The sequence below is a fragment of the Trichosurus vulpecula genome, chromosome 9 (genome assembly GCF_011100635.1).
Source record: "Trichosurus vulpecula isolate mTriVul1 chromosome 9, mTriVul1.pri, whole genome shotgun sequence".
Classification (NCBI taxonomy): Eukaryota; Metazoa; Chordata; class Mammalia; order Diprotodontia; family Phalangeridae; genus Trichosurus; species Trichosurus vulpecula.
The window spans coordinates 810,936-838,407 of NC_050581.1; the positions used below are offsets into that span (position 1 = coordinate 810,936).

Here is a 27,472-nt window from a genome sequence, read left to right on the forward strand (position 1 = left end):
TCCCTCTCCCCCTCCCTTCTCTCTCTCTGTCTCTGTCTGTCTCTGTCTCTGTCTCTGCCACGTGAACCTCCTGCCCCGACCACCACGCCGGACAGCCAAAGGCCATGGGGGGGGAGGGGCAGGGCACCGTTCCCCCCCAGCCCTCCTCCCACAATCCCTAGCCCCACACCGGGGAGGCGCCCGCCCGCCTCCAGCGCTCTGCCCCCGGGCCCCGCGATCTCTGAGGGCTTCCGGCTCCTGAGGGCAGCATGGGCTGGACCCGCCTGCTCCTCCTGCTGCCCCTCCTTCTGAGGGTCCAGGGACCTAGTGAGGCGGAGCGGGGATGGGAGGGGCGGGGGGCGGGGTCTGGAGCGGGGCTGGGGGGCGTTAGGGCAGTGATGTGGGTGTGTGCGTGTTACACACATGGGAGGGGGAGGGGGAGGGGGAGGGCACGGAGGGGTCCAGGCCAGGGGTGGGTGCGTGTTACACACATGGGAGGGGGAGGGCAAGGAGGGGGTCCAGGCCAGGGGTGGGTGCGTGTTACATACATGGGGGCGGGGGAGGGCAGGGAGGGTGTCCAGGCCAGGGGTGGGTGCGTGTTACATACATGGGGGAGGGGGAGGGCAGGGAGGGGTCCAGGCCAGGGGGCAGGGAAGCACTCCATAGAAATATTAAGGAGCAAAGACTCATGGTCCCCAAGAACTCAGCGCTCCCTACACTCTCCCTGCAGGCGCTCAACAGTCTGACCTGAATAAAGGTGAGAAATCCAGACCAGGGAGCAGAAGCCCAGGTTGTCAGAGGCCCCTGGGGGAGGGAGGAAGCACCCAGGGCCGGGGCAGCTCGGTGCTCCAAATGGAGCTGGAGCCTGGAACGCTCCCAGACAGGACTCCCGAGTCCTCCGCTCATCCCTCTTCCTTTTATCCAAGTCTGCGGACAGACTCTGGCTCAAGGACGCATCCTGGGGGGCACAGAAACCAGCCTGGTCCAGTGGCCGTGGCAGGCCAGCCTGCAGTATAAGACCCACCACTGGTGCGGGGCCACCCTCATCCACTCCAGTTGGGTCATGACGGCCGCGCACTGCTTCCAGAAGTGAGTGTCTGTTCCGAGCAGGGGTGAAAGGACCCAAAGTGGAAAGGGAAGCACCGGAGATGCCGGGACCCCTATTTCTTAAGGGGGCGGTGAGAATGGGGAGGCAGGGTCGTCCCTAGGCATTTATCGTCCCCTCCGCCTCCAGCCCAAGCCCCCTGTTCCCCAGTCTTTTCTCAGCCCTTGGAGGGGATAGAAGGGATTTTGGATGCCTGAAAACACTTACCGACTGAGTAACGAGAGATCCTGGAGAAACTGTCCCAGAAAGAAGGTTACCTTCACAAACGGGGAAGGAACCGTCTTTGGAATCTCAGTCCCTCTAATTTCCTTTCTGTAACCCCATCGCCTTCCCAGACCCAGTGTATTACATACAGGCTCATGTTCCTGAAGAAGCTTACTCTCTGATGGCTGTCCCCCAATCCCTAGGAAAGTTAAGTCATTCCCCCAACACACACATATTTGCATTTCTACTTGGAACCACTGAAAAGCCAAAAAAAAAAAAAAAACCCCAGCCCTTTTAGATAAAAAGGAATGAACCTTTAATGATGGAATTTTTAGGCATCGTGGCATACAGGTAGGGGAAAAATTTGGTGTAGGAGTCTGCCAAGTACCTCAAATGGCAACAGGTAATTCTTCCTAAACATAAGGTAACATTCTCACCCACACTAAGAAAATCCCCAGGAGGCACAGGATTATACCGTCTCTGACTGTTAGCCTGTATCCACAGCCACTGACTAGAAGCAATCCTAAGATAGGAGAAACATTCACCCCCACAACCCCAACGCTCAGCTGCCTCTGACACAATTTCTGCATCTGCTCCCCTCCTTCTCCCCAGCCAGGCTCACAATCCCAGTGCTTGGAAGGTTCAGCTGGGCTCCCGTACAATTAGGCCGCGCAAATTAAGCTTTAGCTACTTGTATTCCCGACGAGTGACCAAAATCATCTTGCACCCCTTCTACTTTGGGTGGCCTCCCAAGGACATCGCCCTGGCCAAGCTGAAGTCACCCATCCACTTCAAGAGAAGCATCCTGCCCATCTGTCTCCCAACTTCCACGACAGAGTTTGAAAATGTGACCATGTGCTGGGTCACAGGTTGGGGAAGGATAAAAGAACATGAAAGTGAGGATGGGTAAGGGGGCAATGGGTGTTTGATAAAACTATTCCCCAGACCCTAGCCACCAGGGGTTGCCCACATCTGCCTCCCCAAGCAGATCAACCACTCTGAAGCAAAACTGGCGACCTCAATGGAAATTGCTTGTTTGCTTCCTCCTCTGTCCACATGCTCAATTGCGTGCGCCTTCTTTTTGTCCCTAATAATGATGTCACATTATGTTTGTACAGCATTTTTACAGAGTGCCCACATAGCCTTCAGCTCATTTACGCCTGCAGTGAGTAAGAGAGACAGGTATGACCAGATGAGCGAACCAAGGCTCCAAAGTTTGTAAAGGCAAGAGTCAGGACTGAAACAGAGGGCGTCTGATTGCTTCCTTAGTCCAGTGCTCTTGTCACTCCATGATGTGGCCTCCCTAACACTGGAGTCCAGCAGGAACTGGAGGACAGTTTGGCATAACCAAAGCACGTAATTACCACGCTCAGCATGAGGAAGGTATGAGATAGACCAAAGAAAGGAGGAGAGAGGAGGAAGCTCTGCCCTAGTGGCCGTTGCAAAACAGTTTTGAGAGAAGATGTCTTACCTCCCCAGCATTCAGGATGAAGTCTGAGTAAACTGGACTAGGGTTAGGGTATAGGTCAGGAAGGGGAATGGAGACCCTTCATAACACTCTCTGAATCACAGTGGTCTACATTCTTTTGTCATTCGACTAATATTTGTAAAAGTGCCCAAAAGTCTGCAAAGGACTGAGAGGCAGAAAGGAAAACTTTTCCTCAAGAATCTCACAATCTCCTTAGGGAGGCAAGACATAATCATGTGAAAATTTAAATAGAAACGGTAGGCAGCATATGGTGAACACCAGGGGAGAGATCCAGCCAGGGAGGGCTATGGGAAGATGTTACTGTGGGTCAGAGAAGCCAAGGAAATCTCTCGGAAGAGATGAGGCTTGATCTAGCCCTCGAGGACTGGCAGAATTTCAGGCAGAGACTGAGAAGAGGAGATGTGCTTAGCGTGGAAGGGGTAAGGAAAGAAGTTTGCCCAAATGGTGACTTCATGTAGCCTGAGATTAGGATGGAAAGGTGATGTGGGACCATATTGGGAAGAGCCTGAAATGGTCTGAACTTTATTCTATAATCTCAATGAGTATCTTCACTTTTTAGTCCAAAGTGTCATGAATTCTCAAACTTTCTGAAAAACCCACATTGTAATGGGAAGATAGAAACACACATTCTAGGTCTACCAGTAAATTAAAGTTGGTTTATCTAGTGTTTTGAATCATTTGGTCCTTTAAATTTTTTTGTTAATACTAATCAAGGACTTATACAGAACTTGGGTGCCCCAGCAGAGAGTCAGCTGCCTTCATATTGCCCTCCTTCATCTCTGACCCTAACTATGACCTCTCCTGTTCCCACATCTCCAGACCTAAGGAAACCCTGGTACCTACAAGCGGTAGAATTGCCTCTCATTGACCAAGAGACCTGTGACCTGTACTATCACATAGGAACAAACCTTCCTCCCTTTATATCCAGGATATATGATGATATGATATGTGCTGGCTTTGCAGAGGGCAAGAAGGATGCCTGTCAGGTGAGATGGGTCATTGGTTTCCCTTGGCTTTGCATTTGTCCTGGGATCCCTAAATTGGATACAGAAATCCCCAACTACCAACCCTCATATTCTGCCTCCTTTCACCTCTAGGAAATCTCTTTTGCCATGACTACTCTTTGAGAGTGACTCACTTTCTCTGTCTTCCCCCAGGGTGACTCTGGAGGTCCCTTGGCATGTCAGGTCAATGGTATTTGGCATCAAGCAGGTATTGTGAGCTGGGGAGATGGCTGTGGTCGACCCTACCGGCCTAGTGTCTTCACCAATGTCAGTGTACACACTGACTGGATCTTAAACACAATTAAGTCGAGCACCTTTAGCTTAATACCCTCTAAGCTTCTCTTCCTCCTCACTCTACAACTGTCCTAGGCCTCCCTAAGCCCATTTCCCAAGTTTCCTGCTTAATGTCCGACAAGTATGGCCATGACCTGAGCCTTATGAGCACTTGGCAAAGATTAATTCAGGTCTCTTGTTTGCTCAATCGAAAGAACATTTGAAGCCCCCTAGGTCCTGGGTTGAGAGTGATTTCATGCAAGGGACAGAGTACTGACTGGTGGTGGAGGGGCTAGGTAGGGAGACTGTGATGGTTTTCTCTGTAGTCATGCTTGTCTTTCTTTCTAATTGCTGTTTGTTGACTATTATAATAAAAAACAATTCATGCTAATGCCAATCCTTACTGTGACTTCCTTTTTGTCCCTCCCTGGGTCCATCCTCACCAATCATGGCCAAGATATCATCCTTGGCAGGAGAGAAGGCAATATCTATGGAATGTAGAAGTTAAAATTGGACTGTTCCTGTAGATCTCTAGCTCAGGCTACATAGCCACTGTTCTCCCCAAATAGTGTGTCTCCATTCACCATCCTTTCCTGGCATTCACTCTGGCTTTCACTTGCCTTCTGGAGCTAGGAACCAGCTCAAGCACAGTAGGGTCTTGCAGAGCTCTGAGTCTCTGTGAGATTAGGTTTGCATGCCCAAGAGCCTTCTGTGGTGGTGGGAACCTGACTAGAGAAGGGAATGTGGAGTTAGAAACAAAGAAAAATGCCGGTCACTACACTTAAAAAAATGACCCAATTGCATGATAAATAGAAGCTGCATGATTGCATTGGAAAGATCCCTAGCTTTGGAGCCACCAACCATAGCCTTGAGGGACCCAGGTTCAAACCGTGCCTCTGATACTACTACTTTCATCAAGAGGCGACTCATTTAACCTTCCCAGGCCTCAGTTTCCTTATCTGTAAAATAAGGGGATTGAACCAAAAGGCCTCTGAGATTCCTTCCAGTTCTATTTCTCTGATTCATAAATAGTTAAAGTATATAAACAGAATTTTCAAAAGAAGTAACACAAATTGCTAATAATCACTTGGAAAAATTATTATCACTAACAAAGAGATACAAATTAAAACAGTTTTAAGGAACCGCTTCTCTTCGATGAAATTGGCAAAAATAATTAAAAGCAATGAAATTAAACGCTGGTGGGGTTGTGGAGAAATAGGCACACTTATTCATTATTCATGTATTTGCTTACTTACAGAATATTTTTGGAGAGGAAACCCAATACCATACAGCCAAAGTAGCACAGATAATCATACCCTTCAACTCAATTCCATTTTGGAGATGATGCCCCAAAAGTGTTACCAAAAACAAACCAAAAAAGAATTATCTGTTCAAAGACTAGTCAAATTAATTTTGGTTAATTAGATATAAATTCTAAAATCTGGAAGAAACTTTAGCATCCAAAATAAATTGTGTTTATCGATGAAATGGAATAATTTAATTCAAATAATGTGTTCAAGTAAGAAGATTATAGATTTAAAGGCGGAGCAATATTAGATGCTATCTAACCTCCTCATTTTATAAATAAGGAAACTGAGGCCCAAAGATATTAAGTGATTGGCCTGATGCCACACAGATAGCCAGGCAGTTTGCCATTTCCCAACGAGTATGCAGCAAAGGGTAAAAGTTGCAGACAAGCAAATTTTGATATAAATTGGGGGACTGGGGGGACTTTACATAAGACTTATTCAAGCTTGAAATGGGCTGTTGTCCCGGTGGGTGAGCTGTGATACACTTCCTCTCATGGATGGTCTGTAAGCAAGGATGAGGAGGCAGCCTGGTGTAACAGACAGAGCGCTGGTCCTGGAGTCGAGTAGAGTTGGGTTCCAATCTCCCCTCAGATACTTACCAGGTGTGTGATCCTGGGCAAGCCAAATGACCTCTCTCAGCCTCAGTTTCCTCATCTTTAAAATTGTGATAATAACAGTGCCTATCTCAAAGGGTTATTATGAAGACAAAAGGAGATAATATATGTGAAGTGCTTTGAGATATTAAAGTGCTCTACAAATGCTAGCTTACAGCCACAATACATACAGAGTGTATGGACGGTCATCTGAGGCGGAGAGCCACTAGCAACTGGGGAGACTGAGAAAGGCCTCCTGCAGGAGATGAGATTTAAGCTTAGTCTTAAAGGAAGCCAGGGAAACTGAGGCAGAGGAGAGGGAGCAGAGCATCCCAGGAATGGGAAATATCCGGAATAAAAACAAGGAGATAGCTCATGGAATGTCATACATACTCAAGGAAGAAGAGTAGGCCAGTGCGGCCAAATCATCCAAATCGGGTTAGCGTTCGTAGAGGGTCACTGTAATGCAGATTGGAAATATGGAAAGAGGCCAGGCTCTCAAGAGCTGTAAAGGCCAAGCAGATAACCTTATCCCAAAAAAATATTAAAAACTATGCATCCCCTTGGACTCAACAATACCAAAGAGATCAAAGGAAAAGGACTCACATACAAAAATATTTATAGCAGCTCTTTTTGGGGTGGCAAAGAACTGGAAACTGAGAAGATGCGCGCCAATTGGGGAATGATTAAAGAAGTTATGGTACGGGAGGGAATACTAATATGCTGTGAAAAATGAAGGGGGCAGTTTTAGAGAAACCTGGGAAGACTTACATGAACTGACACAAAGTGAAGCGAGCCGAACCAGAAGAAGAATTTACACCAACAAACAGCGATAGTGTGAAGATAATCAACTGTGAAAGATTTAATAACTGATCAATACAACAATCCACCACAATTCCAAAGGACTCATGATGAAAAATGCCATCCATCTTCAGACACAGCTGATGGATTCAAAGGACAGATTGAAATTTTTTTTCTTTCTTTTTCTTTCTTTTGTCTGGGAACATGACTAATGAAGAAATGTTTTGCATGACTTCATATGTATAATGGGTATTGTATTTCTTGCCTTCTCAATGGGTGAGGGAGAGGTAAAGGGAGAGAATTTGGTACTAAAAATAAAATAAAATTTAATTTAAAAAATTTTAAAGACAAGTATTTATCCTGGAGGTATAGGAAGCCATTGGAGCTCACTGAGCAGGAGAGTAACACTATCAGAACTATGCTTTAGAAAAGCCATGTTAGCTGCTAAGTAGAAATTGGATTGGAGTGGAAAAGATTTTAAGGTAGAGAAAAAGTCTAGGTAAAAAGCAGTGAAGTCTTGAACTACGGTAGTGGCTGTATGAGCAGAGAGGAGAGGACATCAACAAAAGACTTTGCGGAAGTAGAAATTACAAGATTTGACACTAGATTACACATGGAAAGTTACTGAGAGTGAGTAGGCAAGGATGAATAGAGATTTTGATGAGAAAGACATCCAGGAGGGCAGTGGGAATTCTACCAAACCTCCAGGATCCCAGTTTCCCATAGGATGGGGTCTCAATGACCCCTAATCCTCCGGACCAACCAAATTCTGAGGAAGGCATCTCCTCTCTTTAACAGGGAATTATCTCAATTTAGGAAGAATTCACCCATAATATGACCCTGTAATGAACTCAAATCTTTATCTCTGAGCTTCCAACACACACTGGATTTCAGTTTGAGGATCTGGGTTCAAATCTCCGCTCTGCTGTTTACTATCTGTATTAAATCTTATGTGGTAATTTAACCAGTCCGAAGCTCAGTTCTTCATCAGTAAACTTAAGGAGGTGAACTCAGTGACCTCTGGGGTTCCTTCTACTGCTCAATCTATGATCCTTTGATCGTTGGCTCGTTGTACAATCCCAAGCTCACTCTTCTGATTAAAATGGCCAGTTTATGTTTTTTTCCAGTCTTACAACTACCTAATTCTTCACTATCTAATTTATGTCCCTTTGGACCCAGAAAAAACACAAGGACATAAAAAACAATTAAGATACCTGCCTCCCCTTAAAAACAACAAAAAGCCAGAATGACCAGGACCTCCAGAACAGATGGCCCTCCAAAGTCAGAGAAGACTGACTTGCTCGGTCCTGTCTTGTAAAAGGCTAAGTGGTTGCCTCCTGTTTGAATAGTTACTTGATTGGTTGTTTTGGTTGATGGCTAGTAAGTTTATAATTTTTTAATTAAGAATAAAAACACTAGCTCTCCTCTATACCCTACCGCAGACCTTCCAGAATGACAAGCCCCTTACCTACTACTATCATCAGCTTATCGCGCCCAGGTTTCCTGGGATAGACCCGGACAGGACCACTGATTCTGTGCCTGGAATCAGAAAAACCTGAATTCGAATCCTGTCTCAGACACTTACTAGATTGTGTGACCCCCGTTTGTCCCCATTTAAAAAGGGGGCTGATATTAGCGACCCCCTCCCAGGATCGTCGGAGGATCGAACAGGCGCCCTGGCACATAGTAGGCACTCTGTAAATGTTCATTCCCTGCCCTTTCCTCCTCCTCTCTCCTGCTCCCGGATGAGCTCCACACTTTCTGGGTCTGGGCCCGTTTTCGAGGTGGGCAAGCCTGATGCCCGGCCGATAGCCCTGGCACCCTGACAGCCTTGTGCCCCCACCCCGGGGGGCAGGACGCCTCCTGCTGCGTCTTATGATGTCTTACAATGTCCGTGACCTCGGGACTACTTTCTACGGCCGTCACCAGGACCCCGGGGGTGCGGGGAGCAGGGCTGATCCAGGCTGGGGAGCCGGGGGTCTCCCACCGAAGGGGGCGGGGAGGAGCGGGGGGGGGGGGAGGGCGGGGGGGCGGTGTACCCCCGGGCATCGGGCGTCCTCTCCTCCGTTTCGCCTCCTGCGAAGTCTGAGCCCCCTCCCGAGGCCCTCTGAGCGCCCGATACGCGAGGCCGCTCCTAGGGGGCGCCAGCCCGGGGAGAGGCAGCGGGCCTGGCCGGGGTCGCGTCCTAGAGCCCGGGCCCGAGCAGGGAGGCCATGAGCTGGCTCAGCACCGCGCTCTGGCTGCCCCTGCTGCTGGGGGCGCCGGCCCAGCCAGGTGCAGAGGGGGATCCGGCCGCAGGGCGGCGAGGGTGCGGGGGAGGCCTAGGCCTTCCGCCTGCCCACCCGTGCCTGCCTCCTTCCCCCAGGGCTCCAGGAGGCGCAATTAAAGGAAAAGATGCCAGCCCCGGACCCAGACGCTGAGGCAGTTGACACGAGTGTGAACCTCTGGGAAGGAAGAGGGCCCGCAGACAAGGACAAACACTGGGGCGGGGGGGGGGGGGGGGGGGCATGGTGGGGGAGAGGAGCACGGGGGGGAGGGGAGCACGGTGGGGAAGGGAAGCATGCGGGGAGCACGGGGGGGGGAGGGGAGCATGGGGGGGAGGGAAACATGTGGGGGAGAGGAGCACGGGGGGGAGGGGAGCATGGGGGGAGGGGCATGGTGGGGGAGGAAGGGAGCACGGGGGGGGGGGAGGGGAGTACGGGGGGGGAGAGGAGCATGGGGGGAGGGGCATGGTGGGGGAGGAGGGGAGCATGGGGGGAGGGGCATGGTGGGGGAGGAGGGGAGCATGGGGGGGAGGGGCATGGTGGGGGAGAAGAGCACGGGGGGAGGGGAGCACGGTGGGGAAGGGAAGCATGCGGGGAGGGAAACATGTGGGGGAGGGGAGCACGGGGGGGGGGGGGAGGGCAGCACGGTGGGGGGAGGGAAACATGTGGGGGAGGGGAGCACGGGGGGAGGGGAGCACGGTGGGGAAGGGAAGCATGGGGGGAGGGAAACATGTGGGGGAGGGGAGCACGGGGGGGGGAAGGGAAACATGTGGGGGAGGGGAGCACGGGGGGGGGGAGTATGGGGGGAGGGGCATGGTGGGGGAGGAGGGGAGTTGCACGGTTGCCTGAATCTCCCCCATCTTCCTCTCCGCTTTTCCCAGTCTGTGGGCGGCCGGACTCTTCGGGGCGGATCACCGGGGGCCAGAAAGGCTCCATAACCAGATGGCCTTGGCAGGCCAGCCTCCAGTACAAGAACTCCCACCAGTGCGGGGGCAGCCTCATCCACTCCCGCTGGGTGCTGACCGCGGCTCATTGCGTCTACAAGTGAGTGCCCCGCCCCCCCCCCCCAGCGGGGTCTAGAGGGGCCCGAAGGGCCGGGGCAGGTCCGGGGCAGGTCCGTGCGCAGACAAGAGGGAGGAGACCGTGGCTGGGGAGGGCGAGGACGAGCGAGCTCCAGCGAGAGCCGGGACCCCCACGAGAGGGCCCGAGTTAGACCATGCGCTTCCCCATCCCTAGACCCGACGCCCTTCACTCCCCGGTCTCTCCTTCGTGTTTAGAGGGACTTGGGAGATTGGAAAGCATAGACGACCCAACCATGAGGGACCTTAAAAAGCCGTGTGGCCGCAAAGGCTGCTCTTTAAAAGGCCGGCTTCTGCAGCCCTTCTCCCATCCACACCCAGTCCTTTCCATGCACCTCCCGAATTCCCACAATCCCCTGCTCTCAGGCAGCTGTCAATGATTCCCCACCAAACAGCAGAGAAAGTTACTGTCACTGACCCTCCCCCAACCGTCCCAAAGGGATATCTGTGTGTCCCTTGGCGATAGCGCCTTGCATCCAGTAGGCACTTAATGGATGCTTACTGGATGGATCCACAGAGCCAAATCCTTTCAAGCCCAAAGAAATGGACCACAGGATCCATTTGGACCTTACCTAGGCCAAGCCCTTCATATCACTGATGGGCCAGGAAAGTTAAATATCTCGCCCAAGGTCGCAGGGCTAGAAATGTCAGAGATCGATTTGAACTCAGGACATCTGACTCATTGTTCTAGGTGTGATTTCAGGCACTCTGACAGGCGTGTGGGTAAGAAATCTGGGCTAGGGACCTACTAAGAACCCCTCAAATATTAGCAGGTGCAGGTTACCAGCTCTACCAAAGGCACAAGGCCAGCCCTTCTTACAAGCTCCCAAGCCACGGCCATCCCTGCTGCATCAGCTCTCTCCAAGACTCCAGGACCCTGGTGACACCTCAGGCAAATCACTCAACCTCTCTGGCTTTTAGTTCCCTCATCTGTAAAATCAGAGACATAGACTAAATTATCTCCAATATCCCTTCTAGTTGTTAATCCTGCGAGTTGATGTACCTGAGACTCAGCGGCCCTGGGACCATCGTGATATCTACTCTCTTCCTCTCCCCCCTTTAGGAAAAGAAATATCAGATATTGGAAGATTGTTCTAGGTTCAACTACTCTCCTACCACCGCTATTCATCTTCAGGCGTCCCAAACGATATTCTGTGAGAAAAATCATCATTCATCCCAGCTTTTATGGCACACCACCCAAGGACATCGCCTTGGCAAAGCTGAGATCACCGGTTTATTTCAAGAGCAACATCCAGCCCATCTGCATGCCACCCTCCAGGACCTTCTTTGAGAATGTGACCATGTGCTGGGTGACAGGCTGGGGAGAAATAAAGGAAAATATCAGTGAGGATGGTTGCAAAGATTCTCATACTGGGTGACCCCTGCACCTGGCCCCCGTCCTCCACAGAGGCAGTTCATCTCCCTCCCAAGTCAGACCATACACTTCGTACCCTCTACAAAGGAAATACTGATTTTAATTTCTTATTGACACAATCTTTTGCTATGCTTGGTTTATGCCATTTTCTCTCCTTCCTGATAGTAATAATGCCTCCTATTTGTAGAGCATGTTACAGTCTCCATGACTCATCTCTTTAGAAGCTGCAGTAAGTAGGTGAGACAGGTGTGATCATCCTCATTTTACAGAGGAGCAAACGGAGGTTGAGACGTTAAATAACCTTGTACCCAGGGTCCTGGGCAGCTAGGTGGTGCAGTAGGCAGAGCACTGGGCCACAACACTCAGGCTACCAAAGCTAGCAAGTGTCAGTAGCTAACAACAGAATCGACAGAATCGAGGACTTCTTATCCTAGTCCCAGTCTTTTTCCCAATGTCCCAGACTCCATCAGTAAATGGAAGAACAGATTTTAATCATCCAAATACTTCATTAATTAGCCCAGCCCAGAGCATTTCTGGCTGTCAGAAAACTCAAGAGAAAGAGCTCAGTTCCCATCAGGTTGTTACCACACAATAAAGAATCTGGAAGGAAATGCCTTCCTTTCCCAGAACCCAGGGAAACCTGGAGACTCTGGATGACTGGATAAAAAGGGGAATGGGATGCTTTTCCAGCACTCTTTGAGTACGGATGGAATATATTATTTTGTTATTCCACTCATTTTGTTAAATCTCCAACAGTTTGCAAGGTACCTGGGAGGAGGGGGCGGGGGGCAGGCAGAGAGGAACCCAAAGACATGAAAGAGATCATCTCTGACCTCAGGAAGCTCATAGTCTCCCTGGGGGAACCAAGACTCAAGCACATGGAAATTTAAAACAGCGAAAGCAAACAAAATGTGGTAATTACCACAGGATTCTAGCCCTTCATCTGAAGGAAGATTAGTCTGTCCAGTGTTTTGAATCAGAGAGGCCACATTAGCCTCCAGTGAACATCCACATCAAAGGTTTGACCACCCCATTTCTCAACTCACTGACCCAGAGCAGGCCATCTTTATACTTACTGTATTCGGCTGCCGTTCTTTGTCCCTCACTCCAGATATAACCTTTTTTCTTTCCTAAATCCCCAGCACTGAAGAAACCGTGGCCCTTACAGGAGTTGCAAGTGCCCCTCATTGACCAAAAGACCTGTAGCAACTACTACAAAATGGCACTACCTAAAATTGAAAAAAATCAGATATTTGATGACATGATGTGTGCTGGGTATTCAGAAGGCTTGAAGGACACCTGCCAGGTAAAGTAGCCAACCAGGACCCACTTCCCCTTCAGGTCCCTTGTTTGGACTCAGGAGTCTCCCTTTACCCTTTACCTCAGAGCTCTACCCCGTACGGTTCTAACCACCCTCTTACCAGGCTAACTCCATCTGTATTTCTCCAGGGTGACTCCGGGGGACCTTTGGTATGTAAAGTCAGCGGGACCTGGTACCAGGCAGGGATTGTGAGCTGGGGAATAGGTTGTGGCCGCATCAACCTTCCTGGTGTCTATACCAATGTCAGCATCTACACCGACTGGATCCAAAAAGCAATTCAATCCAAAAGCTCCACTCAGTTTCCAACTGATGTCCTCCCTCTCCTCTTCTTCCTCCTCCTCCTGCTGCACTAATCCAGGCTCCCTGAGACCACTCCTCATGAGTCCTGCTTAAGATCAGGCAAGTTTCTCTGGAACACCACTTAAGAGCTGGAGTGGGGATCCTAGGATGTTCTCCAGGGCTGGGCACTTAAGCAAAGACCTTGCTTGCTCCACTGAAAAGATCTTTAAGGGATATTTGAAGATTTTCAGCCCCATGGCAAAGGAGACAGAGTTCTAAGTGTGGGAAGGGAGTGGGGATGTAGTAAGAGAGACTATTCATTCCTCTGTAGTTCCATGTGCTCGCCAATCTGTCTAATAAAGATTGACTGTTTCAATAAAGGATTTTTTTTCAGGGTAATAATCATGTTTCCACCAATTCTTCTCTTTGTTTGTAGCAACAATTCAGCTAGCAGAAACTGTTGAGGTGTAAGACCCAACAAGACCAGCAACAAGAGCTGTTCTTTGATCTGCTTTACTAAGGAAAGCAAAGTTAAGGGGTTAACCATCTCACTTTAATCCAACACACAAATATCATTCACTTAGTTCAGGAGGAAAAGCCAGCACCCTGAACTACAGATCAAATACAAACAAATTACAAACATACATTATAAACAGACCCAATGCAAACCAACATCTGGGTTGGCAGGGCTGGTGGGGCGGGGGGCAGTTGCCCCCAGCTTGCCCAGAGTCACACGCACTCTTCCAGTGAGTGAGAGCCCCACACAAAATGCTAACCTTTGAGTTTTTATACCCTGTTCAGGGCCAGAAGAATTCACATCTAATCAGCAAAAGGGTGTGAGCCTGGGGCTTAGCACCTAGTAAGACTTAATCAAAGGCACTTGATTACTTATAGCATTCTAAAAGAGAAAACAGCAAAAAAAAAAAAAAAAAAAGTCCCACCTTAATTACCAATACAGAGTTAGGCCTCAGAGATCATAACCAAGAGCTCACCCTTTGAAAAACTAATGAATGAAAACTTAATTTCCAGAGCTCAAAATTCCACTAGGTCTTGCTCCAATTTAGGAATCAAGCGCCTGACCTCAGCCTCTTCCTGTCCCTCACTCTACCCCTCTGGAATAAGAAACCCATTCAGGTCTAAAGCAGGAAGGAATGTTTGGTGTTGACCCAAGCTGTGCATGCCTACACTCATGACCTTCTTCCTCATTCCTCTCCTTTCACTTTCAGGGGGGTTATTTCCAAAAGTCCCAGCTCTTCTCCCCTCTCTTCTAAAAACAGCTGGCTACCCAACTATGCCTAGGTATGGGAAAGACTCCAGAGGACAGATTAAAAAGGGGACCTTTCCAGTGAAGAAACTGAAAGGCTTATGAAAGATGGGAGGAGGGATATAGAATGTAAGCACAAGGAGATGATGGAATTTGAAGGAGGATATATGGTATTTGTAGGAAGAAGAAATATAATGGCTTGTATGAGGGAAAGTCAGGGGTGGGGGGGGGAGAGGGAGGGGGTGGACAAAGCAGAAAGGAAAGCCATGAAATTTGAGCGTTGTATGGCATCTGGAGTCAGGGTTAGGAATTAGTCTGTAGCTCAGTCCGGTGTCAGCCTGGTTTCTGGGATGAATAGTGAATATATAAACGCAGTCAGGTATGGAGTTTTCAGCCAAGATTAGAGATTGTTCTGTAGCTGAGGTTAAGAGTCAGTTTGAGGATGGAGGTCAAACTAGGTTTGGGACATCATTGTGCAGTTGTGGTTCAAGCTCAGCCTGTGGTCACATAAGTGTGACTCTGGGGCCTTAATAGGTTAAGTAGTACGAGCCTATAGTGGAGATTAATGATGTAATCCAGGAGCTGGATGACGTGGACAGTCTGGGCCTAAGGTCAGAAGACTTGTCTGTGGCCAAGACAAATGATCCATGTTGGCCTGGGGTTGGGAGATTCATCGGTGGCCAGTTTAGGGAGTCAATTGAGGGCCAGGATCTTAGACTCATTTTAGAAACTTAATATACTGGAAGGATTATATCTCGGTTTGTGATCAGTACTAAGGAATTATTTTGTGTTAAAGGGTCACACTTAGGCACCAAAAGTAGAAATCAGTCTGGGGTTCAGATTTGACCTTATTCTGGGACAGGAGTTAGAAACCTAGCTGATGCTCAGAACTCAAGGTTAAATCTATCATCCGCATTAGGCACTATGCCAAGGACCGGGGTTTAGTCTTAGGTTAAGTTTTGGAATCATTCTGAAACTGAGGTTAAGACTCAGTTGGGGGCCAGTCTTAGGCATTCTGCCAGGAAGAGTCAGTCTGTGGGTAGAGCAAGGATACTATCTAATACTAGAGGCCTTAATAAATTCAACAGAACCCTGAAATATTCCCAGATAGCAATCAAAGTTGGCAGCATTCTCAGACAGTAAAATAGATGCAAAAACTGGGCCTGATCCACAAGGGAGATGGATATGCCCCCATCCCCCACTTCTCTGTTTTATCCATACCTCATTTAACTCTCAAGTCTCAGATCTGAGTAACCTCATCCCATGCAGTATTGTGCCAAAAAAAAGCAAGCGAGACCTAGATATAAATCTAGATGTGGGTTTATTGAAGCGTGCGACTGTTGGGAGTAATTACTCAAATCGAACAGTCGGGAGGAGGGGAAGAGAAAGGGTATTTAAAGGGAAAGAACACAATTAGATTTCCATGGAGATGGGGACACAAACAATGGGACAAGTTGAGGCAGGATTATTTCCATGGAGAAGAGAACACAAACAGTGGGGTGAGCTGCGGCAAGATAGAGAAACTAGAGGGGGGGCAGGGCATAACAGTAGAAGAAATTTAAAAATGAAATTAATAGGAAATGCTTAGTGGAGTCATGAACGCACAATTGCGCTAAAACTAGGAGCTGGCAAATATCTTCTTTCTTAAGTCATTTGCCTTAAAGTCATCCTGAATCCTTTGACAAACCCTTGACACTCCAGCAGGGAATTTCTCTGTCTCCTGAAAGGAGTGGGGCCTTCCATGAGGTTTATCACATACCTCTGATTCAGACTTCTCTCATACCTAAGCAAAACACATTCCCCCAATGAGACGTTTCTGAATGTCCTCTCCTTTGGGGTTTTCATGACACTGCTCTCTCTTTATTCCTCAGTCTCCTGTGTTAGATCATCACCTATGTTCTGTCCTTTACTCTATCCTCTGGACCCTCTTCCCATCTCTCCCTGTCTCTCTCTCCCCTCTGTAACAACAATGTTGCTAACAGCTGTTGTGGGGGGTGAAAAACAACACAAGACCAACAACAATATCACACCAAAAAGCTGCTAGCACAGGTTCTTTGATCTGCTTTTCTAAGGAAAGCAACTTTAAGGGGTTTACAATCTCACTTTAATTAAACATACATATACCATTCACTTAGTTCAAGGGGAAAAGCCCCGAACTTCAGAGCAAATACAAAAGAAATTACAGAGACAATATAAACAGAGCAAACACACACAGTTATCAACAGACAGGCCTCTAGCTGTCTGACCAAAGAAATGCGTAGTTACCACACAGTGAGGCACCAACATCTGGATTTTCAAAGCTGGGGAGCTCCAGCGGCTACCTAGAGTCTTGCCCGGTCAAATCACAGGACACTCTTCCAGTGAGTGAGAGCCCCAAACAAAATGCTAACCTCTGCGTTTACAAACCCTGTTCGGGGTCAAAGGATGTCACAACCATGGGGCTCAAACCTAGGTGAACTAGGCTTTCTTGTTTCTTAAGCAGTTCAAAGGCTCTTGATTCAATCAAAGAAACAAATGCCAGGTCATCAAAGACACTCAATTACCTCAGTGCTCCAAAAGAAAAAACAGTAAAAAAAAAAAAAGTCCATCTTAATTACTATTACACTCTCCCTCTCTTCCTTCTCTCTTCCTTTCTGTCTCTCCTTTTTCTTACTTACTCTCCCTCCCTCTTCCTGTCTCTCTCTTCCTCCCTCCTTTTTCATTCATGTTTCTCTTCCTCTCTGTTTTTATCTGTGTATATATCTCTGTGTGTGCTTTCTCTTCCTCTTTCTCTCTGTTTCTCTCCTCTCTCCTCTCTCTCCCTCTCTCTCTCTCTCTCTCTCTCTCCCTGTTTCTTCTCTCCCTCTTTTCTCCTCTCTGAAAGGCAAATGCCCAGGCAGCTAGGAGATCCATCAAAGCTCTCAATGGCTAGTGGAGTCAGTCACAGGCTTCTTTGAAGTAGTAGGAGCTAACAAGAGAGGAAGTCCCCTCAGACAGAGGTGGAAGACAGCCCCCTGATGATGGCAATAGCTTCAGAGACTGTGACACTTTATGGCAGAAAAAAATATTTGCTATGGACTAAAAAGGCACTGATGCTGAGAGTTCCCAGAATGGTACAGCTAGGACAACCTCAGCTGAGGACCCCATCAAGGAAGTAAAGCAGTTCTGGGGTCAGAAGATGGGAGGTACTCCTTTGCCACATGTCTATATCTTACACATTAGTGCCCTCTAAATTCTTTACTGGTGTTTGGGTACCCTTTGGATTATTTACCAGTGTAGCAGGTTGAACTAGGTAATAAAGAAGCAAACGATTGAAACGTAACAGGAATTTTTGAGACAGATACGATCTGAAATGACCTATTCCACATCTCCAAAAGAGATTTATCTTCTTTGCGGAGAGTAGGACGATGACCATGCTCCTGCATTCAAGAGGAGGCCCTGGGCTAAAATTGTTTCCATCTTTTACATAGCAGATATTTGCATTCAAGGTTATGATGCTTTTAAGGGCTTCAGAACAAAAGCCCCCTTCCCTAGTTGCTCCACATTGGAAATAGTAACAACTTAGTCTTAACCAGTTTAACTCTCCTCCCACCAAATATTAGTACACAAAAAGGTAATCACAGATTGCAAGCAAACCTGTCTAAAACAAGCAGTAAACAAAGATGTGCTCCTGTTGACTCGTTGCTTTGTTGGTTCTAATTCTTCTTTGCAACATGACTAATGTGAAAATATGTTTAATATGAATGTGTATGTACCACCTCTATCAGATTGCTCGCCATCTTGGGGTGGGGGAGAAATTTTAGAATTCAAAATTTTATGGAAGTGAATATTAAAAACTAAAAACTAATTAATTAATTAATTAATAGGAAAAAAAAAAGATGGAACCTGGGCTTCTCTGGGCATATCCAGTTCTAACATGAAGAGGCCCTTAAGGGGCCTTTTTTGAGCATCCTTAATTTGCCTGACATGAAGCCTTATTTGTCTCTTACCTAGTGGGTAGGGGAACCACCTTTGATTGGCTGCCTGCATCCTTCAAATCGGTGAGACTTGGCCTTTCCCCCTCTGTCTCCCCATCTTTTAGGCTGTGTTCTTTATGGAAGCTCACCTGCTGCACCCAATGTAGATGCCATGAACCAAATCAGTGAGAAGGGAAGGAACAAAAACATTCTCCTTGCTCCTCCTCATTTTACCCCAGCTCAAGATAAAGCACTGGTGATGTTTGTTTCTGTTCTAGGTGGTTTGTTGAGGTTTAGGGGTGCTGGGACTCTGAAACAGAGACTCGCACTGCAGATCCTGCCCAAATGAATTCAACCCAAGCCTTCTTTCAGCCAAAGAAAAACAAAGCTTTTTAAAAATCACCCATATTGGCCAGACTCTTAAGAAATCTCGTCATTCCCTAGACTCTTAAGGAATCTGAGAACCTTCATGGAAACAAGATGGGTCTTATATACAGAAAGACTATGGGAGGGATCTAGGGTGACCAAAGGAGGGGTTTTAGGAGTGTCTTGATGGAAGTGGCCAGTGTCTGGGGTGACTAGAGGTCTCAGGCCAGGAACCAAGAGAATGAGATTTTGATAGGTAACAGACCATGGAGGGCTAGGCTAGGCTAGGTTTAGGGTAACAGAGATTTAGGCTTGGAGATAATGAAAAGCTTAAGGCCTCAAGCAAACGCCAGATCCAGTGGGAAGATTGGAGGAGAGTTCAAGGTGGGGTTTTCCAGGGACTATAGACAAATGGCACTCCAATTCTTTTGGGGGTAAAGGGCAAACATCTCAGCTTGGGCCTGTACCCTGTCAGTTTGTCTAGCACCTAAAGGTGTTGAAGATGATCCTCACGGGACCAGGAGTCTGAGCCATGGTGATGTTGGAGCAGGACTGCAGGTGGGGTGTTAACCCTGAGAAGCCAGGGTGCCTGGAACTCAAGGGGGATGGGGGAACAGGGTTTGGACTTGGACCTAATCCTCTTCCCCTCCCCAGAGACCGGGGTGGTGAAGGGAAGAAGGAGAATTATGCCTCTCACAAAGTGGGTGAATCTGTATATTGGTGATTATAAGTCTGGAAGTAAATATTCCCTTGTGGAAAAGAAAGCTCCCGTGTTACACAGAAGTTGGGGAAGTCACACTGATTAGTTTCAATAATAGAATATACAAGAATAAAGGGTCTCCACAACTGTGCAGTTCAGACAAGGAGAGAATAATCCCACCCTGGGAAGTCCTATCTTAGCAGGCCATTTGGGGCTTTACCCACATGCCTCTGGCTCTAGGGAGGTCCATGCCTTCTCTCCCTCTGCACTCTTCTCTCTTTTTCTCAATCCTAAATCATGTTTTGAATACACATCACAGGACTGTCCTGCAGGGAACTTCCCCCAAGTCCACCTAGAGAGCCCAGCTCCCAACATCACTAGCAGGCTCTTCCAGAGAAGGGGATGGAGAAGTCAGTGACAGACAGATGTATAAATTGCTTACAGGAACCTTTAGTCTTCTAATACACCATCAATGCCCTTACAACAGTCTTGGGAGGTAGATAATGCAGGTTTCATTATCCCCATTTCACAGAAATCTGAGCCTTGGCGTGTTACCTAGATAAAAGGTTTCAAAGCTAGTGTTCAAACTGAAATCTCCTAAATCCGTGTCTTTTTTCTTTAATCCAAGCTATTAGATTGTAAAACTGAATTGGCAAGCATATTTGTCATCTATTCCAATTCATGTCTTTTTCCAGTCATTGCCAGTCAGCCTGAGTCCTTCAGGACATTACTACCCCACCTCCTTGGGTGGGAGAAGGGATGGTATTCAGGAAGGACTAGCCCCTCTGGTGTGAGGGCTTGCCAAGACCTTTTCAGAGCTGCTCATTCACCTTTGGTGTCTGTCTACCTGGCACTCAACTCTCACCTGTGACTCCAAGAAGCTGTAGCATGTGCGGTGGTCACACCCCAGTAAATGGTCTGGACAGCCAGGCTAAAACCAGGTTAAGGGTAACCTATGGGCCTGAAAACCATTGGTGAGTTGGAGGGAGAGGGTCCTACCCCGAGCATGGGAAGGGAGTCCCCCAGCAAAACAGGCAGATAAGAGCAGTTTGTTCTAATGGCCACAAAGGCAGCTGATGAAGGCACTGGGGAGAGCTCAGAGCTTGGTCAGAGAGCAAACACCCCAAAGGTGATCCGCTGAATCCCAGGCCCTCACCAGTTGTCCTGACTTTCGTCTTGCCACTCTGCCTCTCTTTATTCATGCACAAGTCTAGACATCTCCCCACGCTGTCACTGGTCCTCTCCAAACGCAAAGGACAAATAATAGAAACAAACACCACCCCACCTCCTCCTGCCCAGAGAATCTCCTGGGATCCTCGTAGAGCTGGAGTCCCTACGGAAAGGTCTGCTGGACTCCGACCCCTCTGATTTCTGAAAGAAGCACAGGGCACCTTCACTCAGTGAGGTTTTTCTCATCCAGTCTGAACCTCGGTCCCAAAGGTGACCCGTTTGCCTGAGATCGCTGTGAGTTTCCTCAGTTCCTTCCCTCATCAGCCTCTGATGAAAGAAACCTTCCTCCCTTCCTTTCCTGGGCCTTTTCTCTTAGCCCTCTCACCCTTCACTAAGCCTGCTGATTTCTAAATCTAAACCATCCAGACTGTCCACCGCAAAGGCTCTGATGCTAGAAGCCCCCCTCCCTAGCAAGGGGGAAGAGAGAGGGAGACACACTTACAGGTTGCTCAGGGAAACAGAAAAGGGCCGAGAAGAATGTAAATAACATAATAATATTCATACAGCCCTTATTCTGCTCCAGGCACCGTCCTGAGCACTTCGCAATCATCTCATTTGATCCTGGCAACAACCCTGGTAGGTAGGAGCTATTATTATTCTATAGGTGAAGAAACTGAGGCAAACCAGGAGAAGTGACTTGCCTCAAGTAGAAAGGAGGTCAGAGCTCGGAGCTGAAACTCAAACCATGGTTCTGTTGCAGGTTGGTGCTAGGAACTTCAAGAGGCAAGGGTACAGGGCGGGTGTGCCCCGAAAGAATTTGACCCCTCGAGCCTTCTTTATAGGCCCATACCCCGGAAGTGTAGACACAGGCACAGCCCTCTATCCAGACCTAGGTTAGGGGAGGACAGCCTTCCATTCTCCCTCCTCCCATCAGCTGTTACAATACTCCTATTTTCAGGGCGGTAGCCCTAGGATCCACCCCTCCCAGTCCCCTGGGCAGCTCCACCCACTTTCCCTTGGGTTCAAGGTCAGATTGCTTTATTGTCCCCTGAGGAGGGATCCCTCTTAGAGTGCAGGTGATCTCACCAGGACTTTAACAGAACGCATAATTTCCATAAACAGTAGGTTGTTGGTGTTGTTTGTCCTTCTTTCTCAGAGGACCATGACATCAAGAAAGTGATGCCATGACTCACAGGTGAATTGGATTTAAGTGAAGGGGGCTGTGCAAGGTCACTAGCCTCACTCTAGGCTCCTTTAGAGCCATCCTGGTCAGGACATTACAAGTGGCCCTGGATGCGGCGGGGGAACCTTGGCCTTTCTAAGCTAAGGTCTCTCTCAGGTGTCAGTATGACTGAAGCAATGCCCAGTAAGGGCAGGTGGAGGAGGGAGAAAAAAAGGACCCATCAAATGTTTTTTAAAATACACAGAAGTCAGTCTCAGACACTTGACACACACTTACTAGCTGTGTGACCTTGGGCAAGTCACTTAACCCCAATTGCCCTGCCAAAAAGCAAAAAAAAAAAAAAAATACACAGAAGAAAATAAAAGACATCCAGAAGAGGACACAAAAAGGGCAATTTTTAAACCACCCTGTTAAATTTATATATAGGGGCAGCTAGGTGGCACAGGGAGTAGAGCACAGGCCCTGGAGTCAGGAGGACCTGAGTTCAAATGCGGCCTCAGACACTTGACACACTTAATAGCTGTGTGACCTTGGGCAAGTCACTTCACCCCAATTGCCCTGCCTTCCCCCTCCAAAAAAATACAAAAAAATAAAATAAATGTATATATAGTTATGCTTATAATTATATATAAAAGATACATTATATTTATAATTAATAATTATAGGCATAATTATATATACATATATAATGATAATCTATTATTATCCAATGCATAGATAATGATACAGTATCATTACATATATAATACATGTAATAGTGGACATATATTACACCAACAGATATCTATCATATGCTTATCTTTAAATATATTTATATGTGCAGACTGGATAAAACACAAGTTCTCTGGTTCACACGCAATCCTCTCCTGCTCATTCTTGGACACTGAAATGTTCGTGTTTGTAGATGAATAAGTTTCTAATAAAAATTAAAATCTGGGGGAATCCACAGATGACGGGGCGCTGGCAGAGCTCACTAGGGATCTGAAGTTTAGATGTAGACAGGGGAGGGAGGAAGGGAAGGTCAGGAGGGCAGACAGACCCCTCCCCCACCTCCTTGGCACAGCCCCAGATAACTGCAGGGGACACCAGCCTTCCTAAGAGTGTCTAGCTGCTATAGAGTGGGAGGAGGAAGAGGAAACAGTTGAAGGGAGATCCCAGTCATCTACCCCTAGAAGCTTGAGCAGAGATGGTCCTGCCCCCTGCCCTCACCACCCCCTCCCAAGCTGGAAGACCATGTGCTGGGCCAGCCTAGCCCTCCTGCTTCCCCTTCTAGTGGAGGTCCAGGGATACAGTGAGGCGGGGAAGGGAATCAGTCCTAGGGATGTGGGGCTGAGGGTGGGGATGTCTAAACAGTGATAGGACAGCCCGGGAGTTGCAGTGGTAGGGGGGATGCAGAGAACCGGGATCCTTATGGCTGAAGTTGGGGTGGGGGTGGCTGGTCCCCCGGAGAGGGAGGTGTGTTGGATGCCAGCCTATAGAAGCTCTAAGATTCCCAGTTAAATCTCCCTAGAGGTTCATCTTCTCTCCCTGTTTCCCTCCCTCAGATATTAAAGGTTTAAATATGAAGGATGGTAAGTCACTCATCCATTGGCGGCGGGGGGGGGGGGGGGGGGGGGGCGGGGGGGACGGAGGGGAAGGGAACGGTACAGCCTAAGGGAAGAGAAGGGTCTATGGGAAGGAACAACGGATGGTACACCTGAGGCCGAGCCTGGAGTGGAAGTAATATTACACGTGGGCAGGATGCTGAATCCCTCCACTCTCCTTCGCCTCTCCTCAAACTCTGTGGATGACCTCAAGCCTCAGAGCAGATCCTTGAGGGCCTGGACACATTCCTGCTCAGGTGGCTGTGGCAGGCCAAGCTCGTCTATAAGACCAGCTATTGGTGTGGGGCCACCCTCATCTCCCCAAGCTGGGTGCTAACAGCTGCCCACTGCTTCCACAAATGAGTGCCCACGTTGGCCGGGGGAGGTAGATGGAGTTCCAGGACCCTTGGTAAGGAGAGAGGGAGAGGTCAGGGGAAGAGAGAGGGTCCCTGTTAACTTCCTTATCTCTGGATCCGATGCCCATTCCTGACAGCCTCTATTGCCCAGGCCCCATCTCCAGTACTTGGGAACTCTGCACATCTGAACTGAACTAACTATTACCCACTCAGTATAACACCTGAGGTTCCTAAGCATAAAGCTGACACCTGATGTCCTCTAAAAAGCCCAAAGGACCGGAATGAGCCATTCTTTTGGACTTTTACCCTACAAATGTTCTCCTAGCTTCAGGGACACTCACTGATCCCTGACTCCTCCCACCTACCTGCAATAAAGCACCCCCCAAACTCAGCAGCTTCTGAGGCCATCACAACCTCTCTTACTCTTCTCTACAGTCAAACAAAAAATGCCCAGCTCTGGAAGGTCCAGCTGGGATCCAAGAAAATCAGACCCTGTTAGCTAAACGACAACCCATTTTATACTCGACCTTTGTCAAAAATCATCGTATATCCTTATTCCAAAAGACATCCATCCAAGGACATGGCTCTGGCAAAGGTGAGCTCCTCGATGCCCTTCGCGAAGACTATCCATTTGTCTTCCAACTTCCTTGGGAGAGTTTCAGAATGTGACCTTGTGCTGGGTGACCGGCTGGGGAAGAAAGTTGGACCAACACTGTGAGAATGAGTAAGAGGGACTGCTATTAAGAGTAAAACCTTGCCTTTCTCCAGATCTTGAGAAAGCACCTTTGCAGCCCTTATCTCATCCGAGCCTGCAGTGAATAACCTAAGAGAGTGAGACCCAGAGGGGTTCCGTGGCTTTTATCCAGAATTCTAAAGCTAGTAAGTGAGGGAACAGGGAGGGTGAGAGGCTCCAGAAGTTACTGTGAGAACAGTCTCGATTTAAGAGGAAGATCGAGAGGGATAAAATAGAAAGCTAGGAGATTGTGATTAGAGAGAAATGTTCAAGGTCATGGAGGTGGTGCCGTAAAGTTGTGGATGATGGTAAAATCCAAGGTGTGGCCACCCTAGAAGACTGGATATATATAAATATATTGGGAGGGGGTGGTGCTGCTAAGAGGAACCCTCGATTGGGGTATTTCCCACAGAGCTGGACATGTGCTCCTAAATGTGAGGATGTTAGAGCAGACTTTTACCACCCTGGTGAGGTTTGCTTATTAGGTATTAATAGGTATTAATTAGGTACTAATAATCCTGCAAAAATATGTTGGTATTTTGTTTTAAGCATTTAAAAACCTGATTCTAGGCTTCACCAGACTGCTAACATCCATGACACACAAAAAAAGTTAAGAACCTCTTCTCTGGACAAAACATAAAAGAAAGTTGACTCGTACAGTATTTTCTATTATTTAGACCACACTGCCCTTTTGTGAACATTGAAGATCCATTTAATTTCTTGGATCCCCTCCATAGTCAGGCACTTATCTTATTCATTGGATTTGCTCCTTCCATCCCTAAGTCCAACTACGACTTTCCCTTCTTTTCCTACCTCATTAGGGTTGAAGAGAGGGCCCTGCAGGAAATAGAAGTGCCCCTCATTGACCAAAAGACCTGTGACATCTATTAGCAGGAAAGACTGAGCACCCCGAGTCAGGTGGGTCTAGTATTTGATGACATGTTCTGTGCTGGCTTTTCAAGTAACAAGAAAGATATCTGCCAGGTGAGGTGTCCCAATTAGATAAAAAATCTGATTCTGCTTGACCTCTCCAAATTCCCATTGGGATTCCTAAATTGGACCCAGGAATCTCCCCAACTACCACCACCACATCTTCTAGGTCCCTTTCCCTCTCAGCTCAACCTATGAACTTTTTAAAAAATGATACCCATGCCCTTATCTGTCTCATTCCCTTTATCTTCTTCCAGGGTAACTCTGGAGGGCCCTTGTCCTGTAAGGTTAATGGTACCTGGCGTCAGGCTGGGATTGTGATCTGGGAACTATGTTGTGACCGTGCTAACCTGCCTTGTGTCTATACCAACATCAGCATCTACACCCCTGGATCCTAAAGATCAACTCAAGTACCCCTGACCTCCATCCCTCAGGGGTCTTCTGCACCTTCCCATTGCTGCTACCTTGGGTTTTCTTAGTCCCCTTTAGTTCATCTCTCATGGATCCTAGTCAAGGTTTGGCAAGTATGACTAAGCTGAAAGTCTCTCCCCAGGGCTAGACGTTGTGGCAAAGATTAAGTCACAGTCCTTACTTGCCCCACTAAAATGATATTTGAAGACACTCCCAACCCCACACCACCAACCCCCATCCCACACCCAAGGAGGGTGGCACATTAGGAACAGACAATTAAATTGTAGGAAAAGTTGGGGATGGGGGTCAGGAAAACTTTGAGATTCTTTGTGTACTCACAAGCTTCTTTCTCTATTTACCAAGGATTGACTGTTACTAAAATTGTTGGGTTTCATCCCAAGGCAGTATGGATTCTTTTAAAATGGCTTCACTGTTGGACTATCCCCAATCATGACGTGGCAGAGAAGGTTGGTGAAGGTAAATGTCTTACTTTTGCTGAGAGCTCTGGCACCAGTCACCCCACAGCTCCCCTCCTCTTCTCTCTTCACTGTTGGAGCTACCAGAGGGGCTCTTTCTCCCTATGCCCCCTGTGTTCCTCATATGTATTCCAGTCCCTCTCACGACCTTTGGAACCAAACTCTAAATACACTCTCAAGCATAATATAATATCAGAGGGCTCCAATTCACAGAATCACAAGCTTAAATAATTGGAAAGACATCCTCCATCCCTTGTTGTGGCTCTGTTTACATGCCCAAGATCCTATCTCATTATCCTTTCTTGTCCCTGTTCTGAATCGCTACCAAAGAGCTCATTTTCAAGTGACACTCTACTCTTTTCAAAGTGCATTTGGCCACTGGTTTATGTCTAGGTGTTGGTTGGGACAGGCTAAGAAATGGACCTGTTGGCTGGGAAGGCCCCTAAAATCATAAAAGAGGAATATAGTTTAAGATGGGATGCCTGGAATTCAAAGGGTATGGGGCTAGAGCGATTCAAGTAAGGAGTACTGAACTAGAAGAAGATGGTGTAGTTTCAGTTGAGTTCATCAAAGATTTCATCTCTGGGACTTTGATCCAGTATAGTGGAGCAGAGAATGCATACAGTGATATAGAACTAGTGATGATACAGAACTGGACGGCCTGAGTCAAGATCCCAGAGATCATGATAAAGGCAAAAAGCTGATTTAGCATGAGTAAGTATGAAAGACAGAAAGCTAGATTTTGTTCAGAGGATGGAATTCAGTTTCCCGTCTTAAAATTCAACCCCCTTTGGATGATTTTAGAAATAGCTGGGATATCAGAAATCATCTAGTCCAACCCCTCATTTTACAGATGAGATGACAATTAGGTGGGGGCCTGAATCTGATTCTGTTCAAATAAATCCACAGTAACTACACCCCTGCAAGGAATTCTTAACCTGGGGTCCATATACTTGGGTTTTTTTTTTCATGTATTTTGATATATGTAAACATGTATTCATATATTCGATATAATTGCTTTCCCTTGTAATCTTATATATTTTATTTTCTGCATTTAAGCATGTTATTCTGAGAAGAGATCTGTTCATTTCATTGGACTGCCAAAGATGTCCATGACAAAAAAAAGTTAAGAACCTCAGACCTAGTTTAAATTGATATAGCCATGCAGAGAGAGGCAGAGCTGGAGAATGTGCTGAAGAGTCTCTGTGACTCACAGAGAACATGGCACTCACTCGCCTAGCACGTCCCTCCGAAGGATAAGGCATCACAGCAACCACAGTGAGCATGAG

The 27,472-nt window shown here is 47.6% G+C and overlaps 2 protein-coding genes and 1 pseudogene across 2 annotated transcripts; all 3 read left to right on the forward strand.

Moving 5' to 3' along the window:
* The first annotated feature begins 248 nt into the window (after window positions 1-248).
* Window positions 249-4,150, forward strand: LOC118831099 (testisin-like). Its single transcript, XM_036738255.1, has 6 exons — window positions 249-306; window positions 710-736; window positions 906-1,068; window positions 1,901-2,184; window positions 3,597-3,763; window positions 3,935-4,150. Exons 1-6 carry the CDS (start codon window positions 249-251, stop codon window positions 4,148-4,150), a joined length of 915 nt encoding a protein of 304 aa, XP_036594150.1.
* Window positions 4,151-8,857: 4,707 nt separating this feature from the next.
* On the forward strand, window positions 8,858-13,450 carry LOC118831652 (testisin-like). Its single transcript, XM_036739059.1, has 6 exons — window positions 8,858-9,032; window positions 9,124-9,192; window positions 9,904-10,066; window positions 11,165-11,445; window positions 12,619-12,782; window positions 12,926-13,450. The coding sequence occupies exons 1-6, from the start codon at window positions 8,972-8,974 to the stop codon at window positions 13,148-13,150; spliced, it is 963 nt and encodes a 320-aa protein (XP_036594954.1). The 5' UTR covers window positions 8,858-8,971; the 3' UTR covers window positions 13,151-13,450.
* A 6,779-nt stretch (window positions 13,451-20,229) lies between these two features.
* LOC118831100 lies at window positions 20,230-25,855 on the forward strand (annotated as a pseudogene).
* The last annotated feature ends 1,617 nt before the right edge of the window (window positions 25,856-27,472 follow it).